General features: G+C 36.8%; 2 protein-coding genes across 4 annotated transcripts; both read right to left on the bottom strand.

The window, feature by feature from the left end:
• Positions 1-247: 247 nt before the first annotated feature.
• LOC142519008 (enhancer of mRNA-decapping protein 4-like) lies at positions 248-7597 on the bottom strand. 2 transcript variants are annotated; one of them, XM_075621884.1, is made up of 13 exons: positions 6629-7597; positions 6396-6445; positions 6164-6320; positions 5854-6072; positions 4583-4711; positions 3293-4423; positions 2744-3226; positions 2019-2378; positions 1815-1934; positions 1475-1645; positions 1152-1316; positions 949-1068; positions 248-761 (listed from the first exon to the last, which is right to left on the bottom strand). In XM_075621884.1, the coding sequence occupies exons 1-13, from the start codon at positions 7583-7585 to the stop codon at positions 453-455; spliced, it is 4371 nt and encodes a 1456-aa protein (XP_075477999.1). In that variant the 5' UTR covers positions 7586-7597; the 3' UTR covers positions 248-452. The 2 variants fall into 2 exon arrangements, with proteins under 2 accessions (XP_075477999.1, XP_075477998.1); XM_075621883.1 differs by having other exon boundaries at positions 2744-4423.
• LOC142519009 (enhancer of mRNA-decapping protein 4-like) lies at positions 248-17000 on the bottom strand. 2 transcript variants are annotated; one of them, XR_012813691.1, is made up of 13 exons: positions 15870-17000; positions 15637-15686; positions 15404-15560; positions 15093-15311; positions 13036-13164; positions 11265-12878; positions 10498-10857; positions 10293-10412; positions 9324-9494; positions 8987-9151; positions 8789-8908; positions 8247-8620; positions 248-395 (listed from the first exon to the last, which is right to left on the bottom strand). XR_012813691.1 is itself a non-coding variant. In XM_075621885.1 (12 exons), the coding sequence occupies exons 1-12, from the start codon at positions 16761-16763 to the stop codon at positions 8312-8314; spliced, it is 4308 nt and encodes a 1435-aa protein (XP_075478000.1). In that variant the 5' UTR covers positions 16764-17000; the 3' UTR covers positions 7961-8311. The 2 variants fall into 2 exon arrangements, 1 of the variants encoding a protein (XP_075478000.1); XM_075621885.1 differs by lacking the exon at positions 248-395 and having other exon boundaries at positions 7961-8620.
• Between the last annotated feature and the right edge of the window lie 3292 nt (positions 17001-20292).

A 20292-nucleotide genomic window follows, 5' to 3' on the forward strand; every position in this document is an offset into this window, starting at 1 on the left:
AATACGAAGAACAATTTATGATATTCTAAAATTTCGTGCACGACTTCCAAATGTCATGCCATACAATGGACGTTGATTTTTCATGTGATGCTATCTATATATACATGTGTGCAAAAATCAAATATTATATGCAATTGGAATAAAACGGTCTCGTCTTCATCCCCTTCACAATTACCCTTTTTTCCCAAATTCTCTCCAAATTCAATGCTGGGAACACTATAATTAACAACAATAACTCTCCGGCGGGTACAAGTACAAAATTGCATATAAACAGTAAATGTAATTTCAAATCACTGAACGGGTTAAAATTTCTACGCATATATCACAGATCGGGAAAAGATGCGTTATTCTCAATTCTTCTCTTCTGACCGAGTAACCTAGAATTTTGTACAAACCTTCAGAAATACCCCCCACTTGTTTCATTATTCAGTGAAATAGGCGGAGTATTGGAATCATTTAGAGCCCATAAGCATGGAATTGATGACATGCATGATCAAGCGAACGCTGGAAAGTTCGGAAACCGTAGTGGTTGGAATGCTGTGATGGTGATTCATTATTTGATATACTTGCTCAAAGATGGGACGTACGTGCACATTTATCACTGGGTCGGCAGGATTTATAGCAGTTAGAACCTCCCTCATCCAAGTTAGTTTTCGTGGGGTTTCCTTGCTGATATCACAGGCCAATTGCTGTAGAAGAGAGAGGAGTACCCCTTGGCTCAATAATAGTGGATTCATGGCCAAAAGCGTAGGCAAATCAACCTGAACAAGACCGAATAAAAAGAAAGAATGAATTGAAACGAAAAATTTTTAGTATTCCGACATAAATAACTATGGCAACAAATATATGTATCTGAAAAGAAAATGGTGTGATTGGGCAAGCATATGCCTGTGCTAGGCCTCTCTGATATTCTGATGAAAAAGAAAGAGGATAAAGAGAAGAGCATACATGAGAACATAACCATGATACGACGGTAACGTCACTCCTATGCAAGGCAGCAATGAAAGCCTCCTCATATTTTCGCTCAGCTACCAATCTAGAAAGCTCTTTTGTTGGATCAACCTCGAGCTAAAGAAAATATCATTCAGAATAAATAGGTCTAAAAGCACCAAGTAATTAAAAGTAAAAAATCAGGGAGAAACGGATAAAACCTTCTCGTGTAGAGCACCCAAAGGACAATTACTCAGCTGGTTAGTCAAAGTATTTGCTGCTTTAGAATTTACTCCTGCTGCTGCAAGAGCTACCAATTTTCTTTGACCATCAAGCAACTCATTGCTCAAAGTTTGAGACATTGACGTCGCAGAAGTTATAGCATCCTGAAGAAATTTAAAGAAATTAGTGAGGCGGATAGATACCAATTAATAGACTCATCCTTCGATAATGTAACATGTCAACCATGTTTTTTTGTGCATTGTATATTAGTCAGAGTGCGCATACTTAGAAACATTAGCATAATATGTAAAAATATAAATACCCTCAAAACAAGTGCAAGTGATGAATGTGAAGCCTCAAACTGCTGCTGAGCTGCTGCAGTATGTTCAACCATTCCTTTCTGAAATGCGGAATCAACCTGCTCAAACATTGCCCTGCAGGACATTTCAAATGCAGGGATCACAGAAACTTCCAAACTCGATTTCAGTATTTCCTGCATTGCAAACCAATAAGAAATTAGATATAGCTAGGCAGAGAACTAAATAATAATAGAGAAACATGTCTATGCCATTATGTAGATAATCCATATCAATTTTTGTAAACAACACACAGAGTTCAAAGAACAATAAAATAATGGTAAAACTTATTCTCCTGATTTATACCTGAAGAGCTTGCTTGCCAGAAGTTTGAAATTGAGAATGGATTTGCCTACCAACTATAGCTTCAAGCTTGAAGTTGACTGATTTTTCCAGTTGATTTACAGCTTTATCACCCACTCCTTTCTGATCACATTAATAATGCATGATTAAGAAAATGATTAAACCACAACAAAATATTTTCAACACAGAGAAATGTAGAACATTAACCTGGAAGCTTTCCACAATAGAAGTGGATATCGCTTTCTCAATTGTGGGAATGATAGTCCGAGCCACAGATTGCCCAAGTGAAGAAACTTCTCGCTTCACATTTTTCTCTATCAATGAAGGTAAGTCTTTGTTTAAGAAGCTACTGATCATATTTGTTACTAGTTGTGCTCGCTCCTGAGACACCTTTTCCTGTTTTGCATTCTCTTCTTGCAACCGAGCCCATAAAGCATCAGCATTGGCTTTTACAGCTTTCTCCATGCTTCGTCCCAATGATGCCTCAAGTCTTCTGCCTTCTTTGATAACAGGGACAGCAATCATTGTCGTCATCTGCTTCTGAATGTCTTTTTGCAGAGCTACAAGCTGAAAATAAATAAGCCACAATGCGTTAGATCAAAATGTTGACACAAATCAGTCTCTGCCTGATGCATTAAAAATTTTGTACATGTATTTTGCATTATTCCTATGGGAAAAAAAGATCAACAATAAAAATTACCACTACTTGGAGAGTAAAAAAGATCAACTATAAAATTAACAATAACATTGTATGCAGACAAATTAAAATATATAAAACAAAAGAAACACATGCAAGAAGTTAACTTTAACTAATATAACTAAAAAATAAGTGAGACTCAGTTTGAAGAATGATGAAATGTAGCATACATAACAGTATTTCCAAGAAAAATCCCAACAGTAAATAATAAGAATATTAAAAGGTTCACAATTACCCGATGCAGGACCTCTTGCATGGAATAAATTTGTGATTCTACAGGAGTACTATATCTGAGGCCTGGTTCATTAGAAGAATCTGCCGAATTGAAAGCACTTGGTGAGGGTGAAGATGGGCCAGATCCTTGAGCACTCTTTCCCTTCTGCTTCTTCCCTTTGACATTTGGTGCAGGTTGCGGAGTCAGCACAGGAATTGATGGATCAATTACCCTGCCGGGACCATCCTTTGCAGAGTCACGAGTCTCTTCTTCTACAGTTGAAGGTTGGGCAACTGTTTCAGTTCCACCAGCCCCATCAAACTGGCGATCTTCCTCTACTATATAAGTTTCAGGTGATACGGTACGATATTCTCGGGCCATCTCAATTCCGAGGTCAGATGCTTGCGAGCAAAAGGTACGTTCCTTGTTTTCCGACAGAAATGTCTGAAGTTCTTCACGAGATCCATCGTCAATATTTTGATTAAACTTAGTTTCACCCACAACCTTTGTCTGAAGTTCTTCACGAGATCCATCGTCAATATTTTGATTAAACTTTGTTTCACCCACAACCTTTACCTCTACAACAGAATTCCTTGTTTCATTGCTCATTACCACATCTTGAATTTTTAGTTCAACCTCGCTTTGGGCCTCTGTTGCGTGTATCACCTCAGAGGATGAATTGGCCATCAATATCTCAGAAGGAGTAACCAGATGAGTGGGGTGTCTGAATTCTATTGAATGATTGAGTGCCAAGGAGATATCATCTAGAGAATGCTTATTGTCATAGTTTCTTGAATCACCATCCAGTGAAGCAACATCAGACAAGTTACTATGAACGGAGTCCATTTGTCTGTCAACTGTATATTCAACCATTTTTGGCTCTACAACCGGATCAATATTCAAAACGCCATGGTCAAAGCTGCTGGATGGATTTCTAAAACCAGAAAGCGTTCCAGACAGCCTGGGACTCAAAGGAAGAGAAGGTGAAGCAACAGACGAAAGATTAGCATCACTAGCAATTACAGGTGAAGGCATTGGTTTGCTTTCAATACTTGACGTAGCAAAATCCTGAAGGCTGAGTGAGTCGGCAGAAACAGGGTCAACAGGGTATCTCACAGTAGGTATATTCTCCAAGCCATTTTCATGTATGGACGATGAGGGTGCTGAAGTAGCTATCGATGCCTCCGTTGTCTTATTGCCAGAAGACTCCAAATTGGCAAGTCCTTCTATGACAGAGACTTCTCGAGAAACATTAGAGTCTGACTTCTCATGCACTAAATTTCCTATTGCAGGTGGCAGACACTGTGACAAGTCCAACGCATACTGCTGAATAGCCTGCGTCTGGACACAATATACCTGAACAACTTGCTCCCCATTAGGCAGTGATTCACTTGTTCCAGTAAAACTCAGTATTCGCATCGTGACAGTAAATTCGGCTATGTAATCCATGCGTGTTGCAGCAGGATTAGGACCGTATTCCAAGTGCACGACATATATAGCATTCTTTTTGGCATTTGCCATTAAAAGAAGACCAGCTTGTGATAAGGCTATCACTTGATTGAAGAAAGCTTCTTCTATTCGAGCCTCTGAACTCATTAATTCCAATGTCTGTGTGCAGTGCCATGATTCGGCATTAATAGGAAGTAACCAACCTTCCTGACTCGCTGATACCCATATCTTTACTTCCCGATTGAGAGGGCCCTGAACATATCCTCTAAAAGCTGAGTGAAGTGATGTAACAATTAAAACCATAAGCAAAGCAAGAATTAATAAATAATATTTGATGCAAGTGGTGTTAAATAAACTCATGACAAAGATAACTTTGTGAGATAAATTAAAATGAATCACTATTTGATTTACCCCAGTTATAAGTATTATATGGTCTGGGCGATGAGGAGCGGCCAAAAATGTGACAGAACTAACAGGTTGTCCACCGTGAGGCTGGAGAACTGCTATTGGTAGTGGATTTCGATCTTCCCAAATTTTAATCTGCAAAAGGAAAAAATGAAACTTCTATCAGAATGATAGCACAATAACTATACACCATATAAACATAAGCACAAATTATATTTAGGTATTCAGTGATTCAAAATTGGAGGCATCTCGAAAGTCAGCAACAAACCACAAGCAGCATTCGGAATCAAAAATCATATCCTTCACAAACTCCCCGACTGTACATGCATCACTCAGGACCTAGTAGTTTTATGTTGGATTTAGGTATCTCCCCATACAACGTGGGCTTTACTTTCTAAAATAACTATATATGTGCCTTATGTTATTCGATTTTCCCATAGCATCAATGCAATAAATCCAGACCATACCGAAGCAATTATATTTTAATGAGTTCGTATTGGGTACTTACATCTGTGCATGCACAATACCAAGTTAGCATGTATAGATCTGGGATAATTATTGTTAATTGACATCCCAGTCAGCTCAAGCATTTGGTGCCACTTATTTCTCACTATATAAATTACTTTGGAATTTCTAAATATTCATTTCGGCAATTCAAAATATGGTAAGTAATCTGTTAGCACTAACACTTTAGCTTTGTGCTTTATAAGAATAAATTTACTCAAATCAGATTTATCTAATACAACCATGTTATTTGATAGAAACACAAGATTAAGTATGCGAACATAGAAAACGAAGAGGGTACTTCAGATGGAAATTTTATTAAACAAGCGCCATTAGTTTTGATAAATTGTGTACTTTAGTGTGAACTTGGCTAATTTTTGTTCCGATATTTTTGTTATTACAAGCTAATGTTGAATATGTACTCGTGTGTCACTACAAAATTGCTAGATTTAACACCTACAAATTTTTCTCCGTTAATTTGCATATATTATATACTACGTCGCTGGAATTCAACTGACATACTTTTAACATTTATGTGTGCAAGGGAGAGAACTAAACTGATTTCTTTGAATCTACATCTCACTTTAAACCGGTACATATACCCTCAGCCACATAAATGCAGAACAAAAGGAAATAATATGATGGGGCAATAACTTGCTCCCTGTTATTAGTCAAGAAAACAAGAAATAAAATAACTTGCTCCCCGTTATTAGTCAAGAAAACAAGAAATAACACCAGCTGTAGGCCAAAGCTAAAAGAAATATATGACAAACCGTTCCATCGACTGAAGCAGATACCAAACGGGTCGTCATCCACTGACACATGGAGAGGTCAGTGACTTCAGCATCATGACTACCAACAAGTTGGATGCCATCAATCAATTTATCAACTGCACATTTTAGAGGTTCGTCCACAGAAAATTTTTCTCCTTTTCCAACTTTCGTAGTATCAATCTTCAAGACTTGTTTCCCAATCCCAACAGCAAGAACTTCCTGTTGGAAAAATCAAAATTACCCAGAAAATCAACACCAAGAGATAAAATAGGGTTCAACAACCAAAAACACGTCATTGGTGGTGAAATACTTGTTTATGACAATGCCAACAAACTCGGGGATGAACAGATTCTCCTTCTCCAGTGATCTGAATAGCAGTGACAATTCGCCCAGTAATTTGCTGCTTGTCTTCTTCATCGGGACCTTCAGTAATTTTCCACACATAAACACGACCATCCACACTTGCACTGTATGCAAGCAATAGCTTGTTAAAGAGAAGACAAAAGATATGGGGATCCCAGGACAATGGTGGAAGAAGTTACCTAGCTAAAAGGTGGACATCCTCGGCAAAGAAAGCCATGTCTGTGACCCTCTGGCAGGAATAAATAATTCAAAGCGATTCAATTAACGCTATTTTCAAATGCTCGCAAGAATGAGAGAAACAATAAGAAAAATTAATAATAAGATTACCACCTCATACACACTTAAACAAACCCAAAAATATTCCTGGCTGTAACAACAGAATTAGTTTGAATGCCAAAGAGGTAAACAAAACCTGAGCTAGGCCTTTGAGCAATGATCTTAAGGCTGTGTTGATATTAAGCACCCTAATAGCCCCCAACTTAAGTCCATAACATATATATGTTTTATTCACTGCGATTTGCCTGCCCACTACAAGTCCTGGGTCCGACCCATATTTGGTAATGGGTGTAACCTCAAGCTGGGGCTGCACCTCTCCTGGCAACCTGATATCTATATCATAAACCAAATGATCGCCGCTCAAATGCCTCCCCTTGGGGAGTTTACTACTTGGCATCCGCATCACAGGGCCCTGATGTGAAACTAATAATCCAGGTCCAGACGGCAAATTGTTCATAAATTGTGGCATGGAAAAGTCAGAGCCCGAAGAAGTAGGGAGAGTTTGGGGCATCGGAATTGTGGACTCATTTGGACTGTCCAGCGTTGAAGGTGGAGCACTCAAAAGCGCCATCAAACGAGCGCCGTGGGTGTTAGGGCTTTGGGAAATAAGAGCGGCTTGGAGATTAAGGTGGTGAGGGGAACTAGCCGCTGGAACTTGGGGTTGGAGGGTGGGCGTAGGGAAAGACATGGACCTCTGGGGGTGAACGTCAGCAAATTCCCGAGAGTTGGATGGGGGACTGTACATAGGAAGATGGTGGAACTGAGGTCGGTGATGGAACGGCGAGGTTTGAGGAAGATACGAATACTGCCCTCCGCCGGCAGCGGCGGGCGGCGGGAAAGAGGCCGAGGGGGCCGTAAAGGGAGCTGAAATCAAATTAGGGTTAGTGAAGGGGCTATCGCTGTTAGTAATGTTTTGGGGATTGGGGTTGGAAGCAAGTGTCGCTGCCGGGGAATTGGAAGGTCTGAACACCTTGGGCATGTCGAAAGGAGGAGCTCCGCCGGGTGTATTGGGATTTCCAGGGGTCGCCATGTCTGCAACATTAACTGCTTCAGTGTTCATAGGCTCACAGCTCTTTTGTTTGCCATATTCCATATTCACTTCAGTCAAAATCTTTCAAGATTCTTGTTATTTAACAAAATCAGACAGTTGATTTCGTTTTTGGGTCAACTTTTATACAATAATAACTAGAATTAAAAATATATTTATTATACTTAATTTTCAATTTAAGTAGTTTCATCATACATACGAAAACAATATATATATATATATATAGATAGATAATATAGATGTCAAAAGAAGCCAAGTAGATTCGGTCTTTATTGTAGCAATGCTTAGTGGTTACGTTACAAGTCGAGCCGAGTCGAGCTCAAGTAGTTGACGCCCTCTTTGGTTCACTGTTACATCTAACAGTCCAAATAAAACATGCAAATGCACGTAATAAAGCCATGCCATGCATAAGAATTAGAATAGTCAGCCAAATAGCAAGTAACTAATTATTCCCAAAGTACCTTCGTTAGGGTATGTATCATTGACCGAAAATAGCCTATAAGACTGAAGATAATAATATCACCTAAACTAAGAATAACAAAAACTCTTAGGCTGGACAAGTACAAAATTGCATATAAACATTAAATGTATTTTCGAATCACTGAAAGCGGAGATTTAAACAAATTTCTGCACAAATTTTTAAGGACCGGGAAAAGATGCGTTATCTTCAACTCTACTCCTCTTGACCGGGAAACCTTGTACAAACCTTCCAAAATCCCCACACGATTTCTTTATAATTCCTTGAAATATGTGGAGTAGCAAAGGAATCATTTATTTAGAGCCCATAAGCATGGAATGGATGACATGCATGATCAAGCGAACATTGGAAAGTTCGGAACCCGTAGTGGTTGGAATGCTGCGATGGTGGTCCAATATTTGATATACTTGCTGAAAGATGGGACGTACGTGCACCATAATCACTGGGTCGGTAGGATTTATAGCAGTTAGAACCTCCCTCATCCAAGTTAGTTTTCGAGGAGTTTCCTTGCTGATATCACAGGACAATTGCTGTAGAAGAGAGAGTAGTACCCCTTGGCTCAATGGTAGTGGATTCACGGCCAAAAGCGTAGGCAAATCAACCTGAATAAGACCGAATAAAAAGGATGAACGTAAGGAAAGGGAAAAAATTTAGGATTTCGATAAATAACAATGACAACAAATACTTGTATGTGAAGAAAATGGTGAGATTGGGCGAGCTCTCTCTGATATTCTGAGGAAAAAGAAAAGAGGAAAAAGTGTAGAGCATACATGAAAACATAACCATGATACAACAGTAACATCACTCCTATGCAAGGCAGCAACGAAAGCGTCCTCATATTTCCGCTCCGCTATCAATCTGGAAAGCTCTTTTGTTGGATCAACCTCGAGCTAAAAATAGCATTGAGAATAAATAAGTCTGAAAGCATAAAGTACCTAAAATTGAAAAATCAGGGAGATATGGAAAACCTTATCCGGTAGACCACCCAAAGGACCATTGCTAAGCTGATTTATCAAAGGATTTGCTGCTTTAGAATTTACACCTGCAACAGCAAGATCTACCAATTTTCTTTGACCATCAAGCAACTCATTGCTCAAAGTTTGAGAAATTGATGATGCTGAAGTTATAGCATCCTGAAGAAATTAAAAAATTAGTCGGGCAGGTAGATACCAAGAAGATTGAATAATAGACCCATCCTTCGATAATGTACATTGTAACATGTCAATCACGTTTTTATGTGCATTTTATATTAGTCATGGTGTGCATATTTAGAAACATTAGCATAATATTGTAAAAATATTATACCCTCAAAACAAGTGCAAGTGATGATTGTGAAGCCTCAAACTGCTGCTGAGCTGCTGCAGTATGTTCAACCATTCCTTTCTGAAACGCAGAATCAACCTGCTCAAACATTTCCCTGCACGACATTTCAAATGCAGGGATCATAGAAACTTCCAAACTTGATTTCAGTGTTTCCTGCAATGCAAATCAGTATGGAATTAGATTTGGCGAGGCAGACAACTACATAGAGACACAGGTCTCTGTCATTCCGGATGTGTTTACTTAGTGAGATGTGATTATACATGGATAAATCATATTATTACTATTAAACTAACTTTATATAATGTGGAATAATGATTGATAATCAATAACATGTTTACTTTGATCAATTTTGTTATTGAAATTATGATTAAGTGACTAGTTACAATTTTGTTATCTGCCTATGATTAATAATCTTATTTCTAGTTTTTTATTGAAGAATGTAAATTACTATTAATTCACATCTAATTTATTTTAATTCACCAAATTTTTTTTATAAATATTATTATTTTTTAAAAAATAAAAATTAATAAATTGAGTACAAAAAATTTCCATGAATAAAGACATGTTTTATAATTTTTTTAAATGCGTTTTTCATATATTATTTTACCTCTTTTTTTGGGAATTTCCCTCTTTTTTGGGATGTAAAGAGTATTAATGTAATTTTCTCTGTTGAAAAGAGTATTAGTTAAAAAATTATTATTTATCACACATTTTATTTGCGATAAATCATCAAGTTTTAAAATATAAATTAAGTATGAATTAGCTTTATGAGTTAATACGAGCCATTAAAAAAACAAGTAAACATGAGATTGATAAGATTATTGGTATAATATGTTGCTTATCATAGCAAGTAAACACAGTCTCCGGGATAATCCATCTCAAGTTTTGTAAACAAAGCATAGAGTTAAAAATCAATAAAATAACGGTCAAACTTACTCCCTTGAATTGTACCTGAAGAGCTTGCTTGCCAGAAGTTTGAAATTGTGATTGGATTTGCTTAGCAACTAAAGCTTCGAGCTTGGAGTTGATTGATTTTTCCAGCTGATTAACAGCTTTATCACCCACCCCTTTCTGATCTCATAAATAACGTGTGATTCAGAAAATGGTTAAGAAACAATAAAAAAAACTTGAACACGTAGAAATCTAGAACTTTAACCTGGAAGCTCTCCACAACAGAAGTGGATATTGCTTTCTCAATTGTGGGAACGATAGCCCGAGCCACAGATTGCCCAAGTGAAGAAACTTCTCGTTTCACAGTTTTCTCTATCAATGAAGGTAAGTCTTTGTTTAAGAAACTGCTGATCATATTTGTTACTTGTTCTGCTCGCTCCCGAGACGCCTTTTCCTGTTTTGCGTTCTCTTCTTGCAACCGAGCCCATAAAGCATCAGCATTGAGTTTTACAGCTTTCTCCATGTTTCGACCCACTGACGCCTCGAGTCTTTTGCCTTCTTTGGTAACAGGGACAGCAATCATTGTTGTCATCTGCTTCTGCATGTCTTTTTGCAGAGCTACAAGCTGAAAATAACTAAGCCGATAAGGGTAAGATCAAAATGTTGACAAATAAATCAGATATCAACAATTTTCACTTGATTGCCATAGATAAATGGTTACTCTCTACCTGATGAAATAAAAAAGTTTGTAAACGCGTTTTGCATTATTCCTATGAAAAAAAAAGAGATCCAACAATAAAACTAGCACTACTCGAGAGTAAAAAACACAAAAATGAGTAACATAAAAGCACTTGAATAACATTTAACAATGACCCTGTATGCGGGCAAAATTAAAATATATAAAATAAAAGTAAAACATCTGAATAACTGAGCTAGAAGAATGATGAGATATAACATATATAATAGCCTTGCCGGGGAAAATTGTCAAACAGTAAATACTAAAAGTAACAATATTAAAAGGTCCAGGATTACCTGATGCAGGATCTCTTGCATGGAATAAATTTGTGATTCTACAGGAGTACTATAGCCGATGCCTGGTTCATTAGAAGAATCTGCCGAATTGAATGCACATGGTGAGGGTGAAGATGGGCCAGATCCTTGAGCAGTCTTTCCCTTTTGCTTCTTCCCTTTGGTATTTGGTACGGGTTGCGGAACCAGCACAGGAATTGAGGGATCAACGACCCTGCTGGGACCATCTTTTGTGGAGTCATGAATCTCTTCTTCTACAGTAGAAGGTTGTGCAACTGTTTCAGTTCCACCAGTCCCATCAAACTGCCGATCTTCCTCCACTACATAAGCTTCAGGTGATATGGCACGGCATTCTCGGGCCATCTCAATTCCTAGATCAGATGCCTGAGAGCAAAAGACATTTTCCATCTTTTCAGACAGAGAAGTCTGAAGTTCTTCTCGAGATCCATCATCAATATTTTGATCAAATTTCGTTTCACCCATAACAATTACCTCTACAACAGAATTCCTTGTATCATTGCTCATTACCACATCTTGAATTTTTTGTTCAACCTCGATTTGGGTCTCAGTTGTGTGTATCACCTCGGAGGATGAATTGGCCATCAATATCTCAGAAGGAGTAACCAGATGAGTGGGGTGTCTGAATTTTATTGGATGATTGAGTGCCAAGGAGATATCGTCTTGAGAATGCTTATTTTCATAGTTTCTTGAATCACCATCAAATGAAGCTACGTCCGACGAGTTACTGTGAATGGCATCCGTTTGTCGGTCAACTGTATATTCAACAATTTTAGGCTCTACACCCCGATCATTACTCAAAACACCAGGCTCAAAGTTGCTCGATGAATTTCTAAAACCAGAAAGTGTTCCGGACAGCCTGGGGCTCATTGGTAGAGAAGGTGAAGCAACAGAAGAAAGATTACCATCACTAGCAATGGCAGGTGAAGGCATGGGTTTGATTTCCATACTTGAGGGACCAAACTCCTGACGACTGGGCGACTCTGCAGAAACATGGTTAACAGGGCATCTCACAGCAGGTATATTCTCCAAGCCACTTCCATACATGGATGATGGAGGTGCTGAACTGGTCATAGAAACCTCTGTTGCTTTAATGCCAGAAGACTCCAAATTGGTAAGTCCTTCGATAAACGAAGCTTCGCGTGAAACATTGGAGTCTGACTTCTCATACACAACATTTCCTATTGCAGGTGGCAGACACTGTGACAAGTCCAATGCATACTGCTGGATGGCCTGTGTCTGGACACAATATACCTGAACAACTTGCTCACCATTAGGTAGTGACTCGCTTGTTCCTGTAAAACTAAGTATTGGCATTTTGACAGTAAATTCGACTATGTAATCCATGCGTGTTGCAGCAGGATTAGGACCGTATTCCAAGTGCACTGCATATATAGCATTCCTTTTGGCATTTGCCAATAAAAGAAGACCAGCTTGTGGTAAGGCTATCACTTGATTGAAGAAAGCTTCTTCTATTCGAGCCTCTGAACTCTTTAATTCAAATTTCTGCACACAGCGCCAAGATTCAGCATCAATAGGAAGCAACCAACCTTCCTCACTTGCTGATACCCATATCTTCACTTCCCGATTCAGAGGGCCCTGGACATATCCTTTAAAAGCTGAGTGAAGTGATATAAAAATCAAAACCATAAGCAAAGCAAGATTTAACAATGATATTTTATGCAACTGGTGTTAATGAGACTTAACAAAGATAACTTTATGATTTAAACTAAAATGAATCTCTGCTTGCATTTACCCCTGTAATAAGTATTATATGGTCTGAGCGATGAGAAACGGCCAAAAATGCGACAGAATTAACAGGTTGTCCACCATGAGGCTGGAGAACTGCTATTGGCAGTGGATTTCGATCTTCCCAAATTTTAATCTGCAAAAGAAAAAAGTGACTATCAGAACGATAGAACAATCACCATACACCAAATAAACATAAGTACCATTGTGATATTTAGGTATTCGGTGATTCAAAATTGGAGGCATCTTGAATGTCAGCAACAAACCACAAGCAGCATTTGGAAAGAAATCGTATCCTTCACAAACTCCCTGACTGCACATGCATCACTTAGCACCTAATCTTTTTATGTTCGATTTAGGTATCTCCCTACACAACACTGGAATCTTTTCTCTTTAAAATAACTATATGTTTGCCTTATAACCTTCGATTTTTTTCCCTAGCATCAATGCAGTAGATCCAGACCCTACGTCCCTACCGACGCTATTACATTTTAATTAGATGGAATTCGGTACTTAATTTTGTGCATGCACAATACCAAGTTAGCACGTATAAATCTTGGATATACGTCTGTCACCTGATCTACGGCGTCACAGTCAGCATATATTGAAATATCAAGCTTTTGGTGCCACTTACTTCTAACTATATAAATTATTTTGGAATTTTAAATGCTCATTTCCACAATTCAAAAAATGGTAAGTAATCTGCTAGTTTCAACACTTTAGCTTTGTGCTTTATAAGAGATAAATTTTCTTAAATCAGATTAACTAATACAACCATGTTATTTGATAGAAACACCAGATTAAGTATGTGAAAATAAAGAATGGAAAGGATACTTCAGATGGAAATTTTTATTAAACAAGCGCCATCAGTTTTGCCAAATCATGTACTTTAGAATGAATTTGGCTAATTTTTGTTTCAAGATTTTTGCTATTACAAGTTAATGTTACATATATACTCATGTGTCGCTGCAAAAATTACTAGATTTAATATATTAAAAAATTTCCACGTTTGCCTACGCTACTCATCTATATTAAATTATTTTCTTTCCTAAGGCTCCCACAAAAAATGCCATAACAAATTATCTACCATCAATCCCCCAATTAGTAACCTTTATAACTTGGTTGAAAAAACGAACAACCATTATTTAAATGATGAATATATTGAAAATTTAAAACACAGACATTCACATGTCGAAACTAAGTTGAAAACAAAGTACGTATTGGAAAACATGCAAGTTCTGAAGGAAACAACATAGCATTCCTTTTGAGAAGAAACCAATATACTCATTGGAATACAAGTCCTCGCAAATTGAAATAATATAAAATTCACATAATCAAGTGGACTGCAAGATAGCAACCAAATGCAACTGATATGCATTACAAGTGCGTGTCATGATATACGACTGGCCTTTTCAAGTGTTAGAACATTAGTAATTTTTTTTTAATATGCAGCATTTATAAAATCAAATCGACGAAATAGATGTTAAAGAGAACATAAAGATCAGTCAAACTAATCAGTCCCATGGTACAGTATTCCAAGTGAAGAAACAATAGCACTCACCTTCAAACCTGAACAAGAGGGTAAAAGCTTTCAAAAGAAGCAAAAAAGTGCTACTCTTTCTTGAAATCTTGACAATCGTAGATTGGGCCCATCCCTAAGATTACTGAATGCACATCATTAAGAGATATGTTTCTCTAATTTCTTGTTAAGATTTAACATCTAATTCCATTTTCTCTTAGAGTATCTAAGATACTAGTTTGTATATGTTTCTTCACTAGCAAAATTAATAAGAATACATGACAACACAGGTAATTCCTAAGGTAATTGTTAATCTTTCCCTCTTCTATTGCAAATTCTTAGTGATCTTATCAGGAGCTTAACATTAATTTTTTGTGTTTGTATGTGCAAAGGGAGATAACTAAATGAATACCAACCTTCAGCAAAATAAATGTAAAACAAAAGGAACATTATATGGTAAGGCAATAACTTGCCCCCTGTTATTAGTAAAAAAAACTAGAAATAACACCAGCTGTAGGGAGAAGTTAAAGAAATATGTGACAAACCGTGCCATCTACTGAAGCAGATACCAAACGGGTGGTCATCCACTGACACATAGACAAGTCAGTCACTTCCCCATCATGACTACCAACAAATTCGATGCCATCAATCAACTTATCAACTGTACATTTTAGAGGTTCGTCAGCTGAAATTTTTTCTCCTTTTCCTACTTTCGTGGTGTCAATCTTCAAAATGTGCTTCCCGATCCCAACAGCAAGAACTTCCTGTTAGAGAAAACAAAATTGCCCAGAAAATAAACAACAAGAGATAAAAATATGGTTAAAAGACCAAAAACACATCGTTGATGATGAAATACTTGTTTATGACAATGCCAACAAACTCGGGGATGAACAGATTCTCCTTCTCCAGTAATTTGAATAGCAGTGACAATTCTCCCAGTAATTTGCTGCTTGTCTTCTTCATCAGGACCTTCAGAAATCTTCCACACATAAACACGACCATCGACACTTGCACTGTATGCAAGCAACGAGCTTGTCAAAGAGAGGGCAAAAGATATGGGGATCCCAGAACAATGGTCGAAGAAGTTACCTAGCCAAAAGGTGAACATCCTCAGCAAAGAAAGCCATGTCTGTGACCCTCTGGCAGGAATAAATAATTCAAAGCGATTCAATTAAAGCTATTTTCAAATGCTCGCAAGAATGAGAGAAACAATAAGAAAAATTAATAATAAGATTACCACCTCATACACACTTAAACAAACCCAAAAAAATTCCTGGATGTAACAACAGAATTAGTTTGAATGCCAAGGAGGTAAACAAAACCTGAGCTAGGCCTTTGAGCAAGGATCTTAAGGCTGTGTTGATATTAAGCACCCTTATAGCCCCCAACTTAAGTCCATAGCATATGTATGTTTTATTCACAGCAATTTGCCTGCCCACTACGAGTCCTGGGTCCGACCCATATTTGGTAATGGGTGTAACCTCGAGCTGAGGCTGGACCTCTCCTGGCAACCTGATATCTATATCATAAACCAAATGATCACCGTTCAAATGCCTTCCCTTGGGGAGTTTGCTACTCAACATCCGCGTGACAGGGCCTTGATGTGAAACTGATAATCCAGGCCCAGATGGCAAATTGTTCACAAATTGTGGCATGGAAAAATCGGAGCCTGAAGAAGTGGGGAGGGTTCGCGGCATCGACATTGTGGACTCATTTGGAATGTCCAGCATTGAAGGTGGAGCACTCAAAAGCGCCATCAAACGAGCACCGTGGTTGTTGGGGTTTTGGGGGCTAGCCGGGGCTTGGAAGTTAAGATGGTGGGGGGAACTAGGCAAAGGAACATGGGGTTGGAGGGTGGGGGTGGGATAAGACATGGACCTCTGGGGGTGAAGGTTCGCAAATTCCCGAGAGTTGGACGGGGGACCGTATAAAGGAAGATGGTGGTACTGGGGTTGGTGGTGGAACGGCGAGGCTTGAGAAGGATACGAATATATCCCTCCGCCGGAAGTAGCTGGCGGCGGAAAAGAGGCCGAGGGAGGCGGAAAGGGCGTAGAAATCAAATTAGGGTTACTGAAGGCGCTATCACTGTTGGTAATGTTTTGGGGATTGGAACTGGAAGCAGGTGTTGCTGCCGGGGAAGTGGAAGGCCTGAAAAACTTGGGCATGTCAAAAGGAGGAGCTACAGCGGGTGGATTGGGATTTCCAGGGGTCGCCATGCCTGCAAACTGAACAAGTGTAATAAATAGTACACAGCAGCTACTGCAGATCAACACAGGAAGATCTGCGCAATTTCCGGTGGTTGTAATCCCGGCGCAGCGTCAAATGTTGATCCAGTAGCGAGGCTGGGGTAGCGAACAGACTATTGTTCTTTGGGGGACTCGAAACAAGAACATGACGCTAATGATCACACACATGAAAAATAAATATAACTCCCTTCGTTTATTGATTCTCTCCTTTTGCTATTACACGTAGCACAGTTAGACTTCACTTGAAACAGGATAAATAAATGATTAGGAATTAGAGTGATTAAAAAATAGATACATAGATTAATAGTATGATGGGATAAATAACATGGTATTTGGTATGATTTTAAAATAATAGATTAATTTTGTAAATTTTATTACAATGATCAAAATACACCAAATGTTAATTAAATATATATTCTTAAAATAATTGAATAGATAATTAAATATTTATAATTATAATCTACGTTTATTAAAATTAATTTAAATATATTTATTAGAAATAAATCTGTAAATATGCATTTACTTAATAATTAAAATAGCAATAATATTTTGAATGTTAATATTAAATAAAGTTAAGTAATAATTACAATATTATTGTTTTTTAAAATAATTATAAATATTAAATAATATTTATAATTATAATTTACATTTATTAAAATTAATTTAAATATATTTATTAGAAATATATTTGAAAATAATACGTTAATCATTGAACAAAATAAATTAAAATCTAATAAATATTTATTTTCATAAAAGAATTAATTAACAGGATTAGAAATTTATAAAAATTTAATTTAAGATAGATTTGCATTACATTTATTTTTTTTAAAATAATTGAAAATAATAATAAAATATGAAATTAATTTATAAAAAAATATAATAAAAATTTAAATATTATATTAATTTATCATTATTCAAAAATTATACATTATCACATTTGAGGAGGAATATTTAATCACACAAATAACATAAATAGTGAGGGCTTTCAATCATAATCAAGAGCCTCCATGCTAAATTAAAAATAAACCAAACATGAGATAAGTGATGATTATTTAATAATCATTCCATTATCGTGGCTATCAAACATAGCCTTATAGTACTATTATGTTCAAAATCTTTTGCGGTGAAAAATAGCATAAAACACGTATATCATCGAGTAAGATTCGAGATGTTAAAGAAGGTGAACATTTGATTAATATTCAAGAGTCGGATTTTTTTGTGTGCAATGTGGTGCCTTAGCAACGCGATTTACGGACTATATTATGTTAGTCGAATGTTATCCGATACACACCAAAAAGTAATTATTGTGTGTTTCATCTTCTTAAAAAAACATTTCAAATACATATATTTGAATCTTCCTTGAAATATCATTCAATTTTTCTTATGATGTTTAGCTTTTCATTCTTAAAAATACATCAATTATAATAAATTTCAGATGTGATAAATCATTGAAGACATATATATAGTCAAGTATTTCATCTTCGTTGCGGTGGATATTTTTCTGTATACATGTTTTAAAATCCATTGCAGTCTATGCGAGGATCTCATCCTTCTCCACGTATCTAATCAACGTTTAACATAGTGAAATACATTATTCAAAAACTCATAGCAATCTTCGCAGATGTCATCCTTTTATTAGTGTTATAAATGATGGTCGAGATGATTGTCTAGGCAGTGTCTAGACAGTAGACGGCCCTTGACCACCCCGCATTTGTTCAAGGAGGTCTCTATAGACGGTCCAAGACTCTCCGACAGTCAAGACGGTCAATGATTTTAAAATTTTAGTCAACTCTCAAAGTCAAATTATTTTAAAAATAAATCAATTTTAAAAATCTTAAATATAATAAAAACATATATCACTCTCTTCTGTATTTATTTTTAATTTCAAGTGTCCATCACCAGCCGTCACCGCCATTAGCCATCATCTTAATTATTTTGTAATTTTCATTTATATATTTATTTTAATTTTTTCTTAGATTGTATTATATTGTATGAAGCTTTTTATGTATAAATATTATTTAATTACATATATTACATAAAAATAATGATTATTTGTAACTACATTGCATGATTATATATAATTATCTATAAAAAAATTGTTATTCAACTGTCTAGGCACCTGGTGATGCCCTAGAAAGAGCGCGGGTCATCCTCAGACTCGGACGTAGTAAAAAATCGGGAGCTTGGGGCTACCAGGGTGAAACTAGTCCGTGTAAAGAGAATGCTCTTATATAAACCATTTATGGGTATGCAACAACAAAGTAAACTGATTAGACCAACACATATTCATAAAAGTTTAGGCTTTAAGCGTAGTCGGGGCTGTGCTAGAAGACTATTATAATGAATAAGGGACCATATTTATCTCTCAAGTCATGACCACTGACCGAGCATCTCGTGAATAAGTGTGGTGTATCCTTGGTACCGTGTATCTTGCCATCAATTGCTTTACAATGTTTATGTTCCTTTTTCGACCATTTTCTTGGAACCATGAAGCTGGGACACAGAGGTTTATATGGTGAACTCAAGAGCCCATTAAATAGGAAAAGCATATTTTTTATTGTTCATGTGACACCAGCTTATACTACGATTTGGCGAAAAAATTGTTGCACTGGAATGCATAGTGGTGAACACATCAAGAATGGTGAGCTTAAGTTGTTGGAATTACGTTTTGGCTGCGTAAGAACTTATTTTGTTCGACATATACCACAAATAATAAAAATATCAGAATATGATGTAAAATAGTAAATTTGTATTTTGTCAGAATTAGGTGTTGTGCCGGATGTTACAACATCTCGGACAACATGCAGCGGAATATTATATTTTGTAACACAAATTGACTTCAATTAAATAAATGGACGAGATTAAATTTGCACAAGTATAAATACTTGTGCGGTGGCTCAGGGCAAAAATTAATCACTAGAAAACTTAACCGTTTACAAAAACATATCACTAGTGATTATGACAAAAATCGATTTCCTCAACAAGTTGAGAAAACAAATACTTTCTAAAACAAATAATCAGAATAAAAACTAAAACAAGAAAGCAAAAAAAACGTGTGTCAAAAACTGGAGTCACAGAAACACTCTTCAGCCAACTTCGTCACGGATGTTGTCTGCAGATGTTTCCAACAATCAAGGCAACACGTCCAGCACACTTCAAAACAGCAACGTCTTTGTAGAATTATTTGTCTCTGAAATCTCGACGTGCAAAAGTGCATCAGTTATGCATTCGTGAAGACCTCCAAGCTAAGAGTGAAAACCATATAAATCGAAAAATCTCTCTCTTAAAAGTTTGCGTGAATCCTCAATCCAAGAGCTCTCTCCAAAGTGCGTGTATCAATAATCGAGAAGGCTTGTGCACAAGAGAGAGAGAAGAGAGAGTGAGAGAGAGAGCTTCAACAATGTCCTTGATCTCTTATTTATAGATGTAGACTTTTATTCTTCAAGGAAACCTATTTCACAAAAAAAGTGAGAGTTTAATTAGAAATAAAGTCCTTTTA

Source organism: Primulina tabacum, chromosome 11 (assembly GCF_025594145.1).
Source record: "Primulina tabacum isolate GXHZ01 chromosome 11, ASM2559414v2, whole genome shotgun sequence".
NCBI lineage: Eukaryota > Viridiplantae > Streptophyta > Magnoliopsida > Lamiales > Gesneriaceae > Primulina > Primulina tabacum.

Excerpts from the sequence above, each read along its gene's own strand:
- LOC142519009 (XM_075621885.1), bottom strand. The coding sequence starts at position 16,763 with ATGGCGACCCCTGGAAATCCCAATCCACCCGCTGTAGCTCCTCCTTTT. Across the intron at positions 13,165-15,092 it reads CTGCTTCAGTAGATGGCACG|ATTAAAATTTGGGAAGATCG; the intron begins GTTTGTCACATA and ends TTTCTTTTGCAG. Across the intron at positions 10,413-10,497 it reads CTGTTGTGGAGAGCTTCCAG|AAAGGGGTGGGTGATAAAGC; the intron begins GTTAAAGTTCTA and ends TTATGAGATCAG.
- LOC142519008 (XM_075621883.1), bottom strand. The coding sequence starts at position 7,585 with ATGGAATATGGCAAACAAAAGAGCTGTGAGCCTATGAACACTGAAGCA. Across the intron at positions 2,379-2,743 it reads TGCAAGAGGTCCTGCATCGG|CTTGTAGCTCTGCAAAAAGA; the intron begins GTAATTGTGAAC and ends ATTTATTTTCAG. Across the intron at positions 1,646-1,814 it reads CTGGCAAGCAAGCTCTTCAG|GAAATACTGAAATCGAGTTT; the intron begins GTATAAATCAGG and ends TTTGCAATGCAG.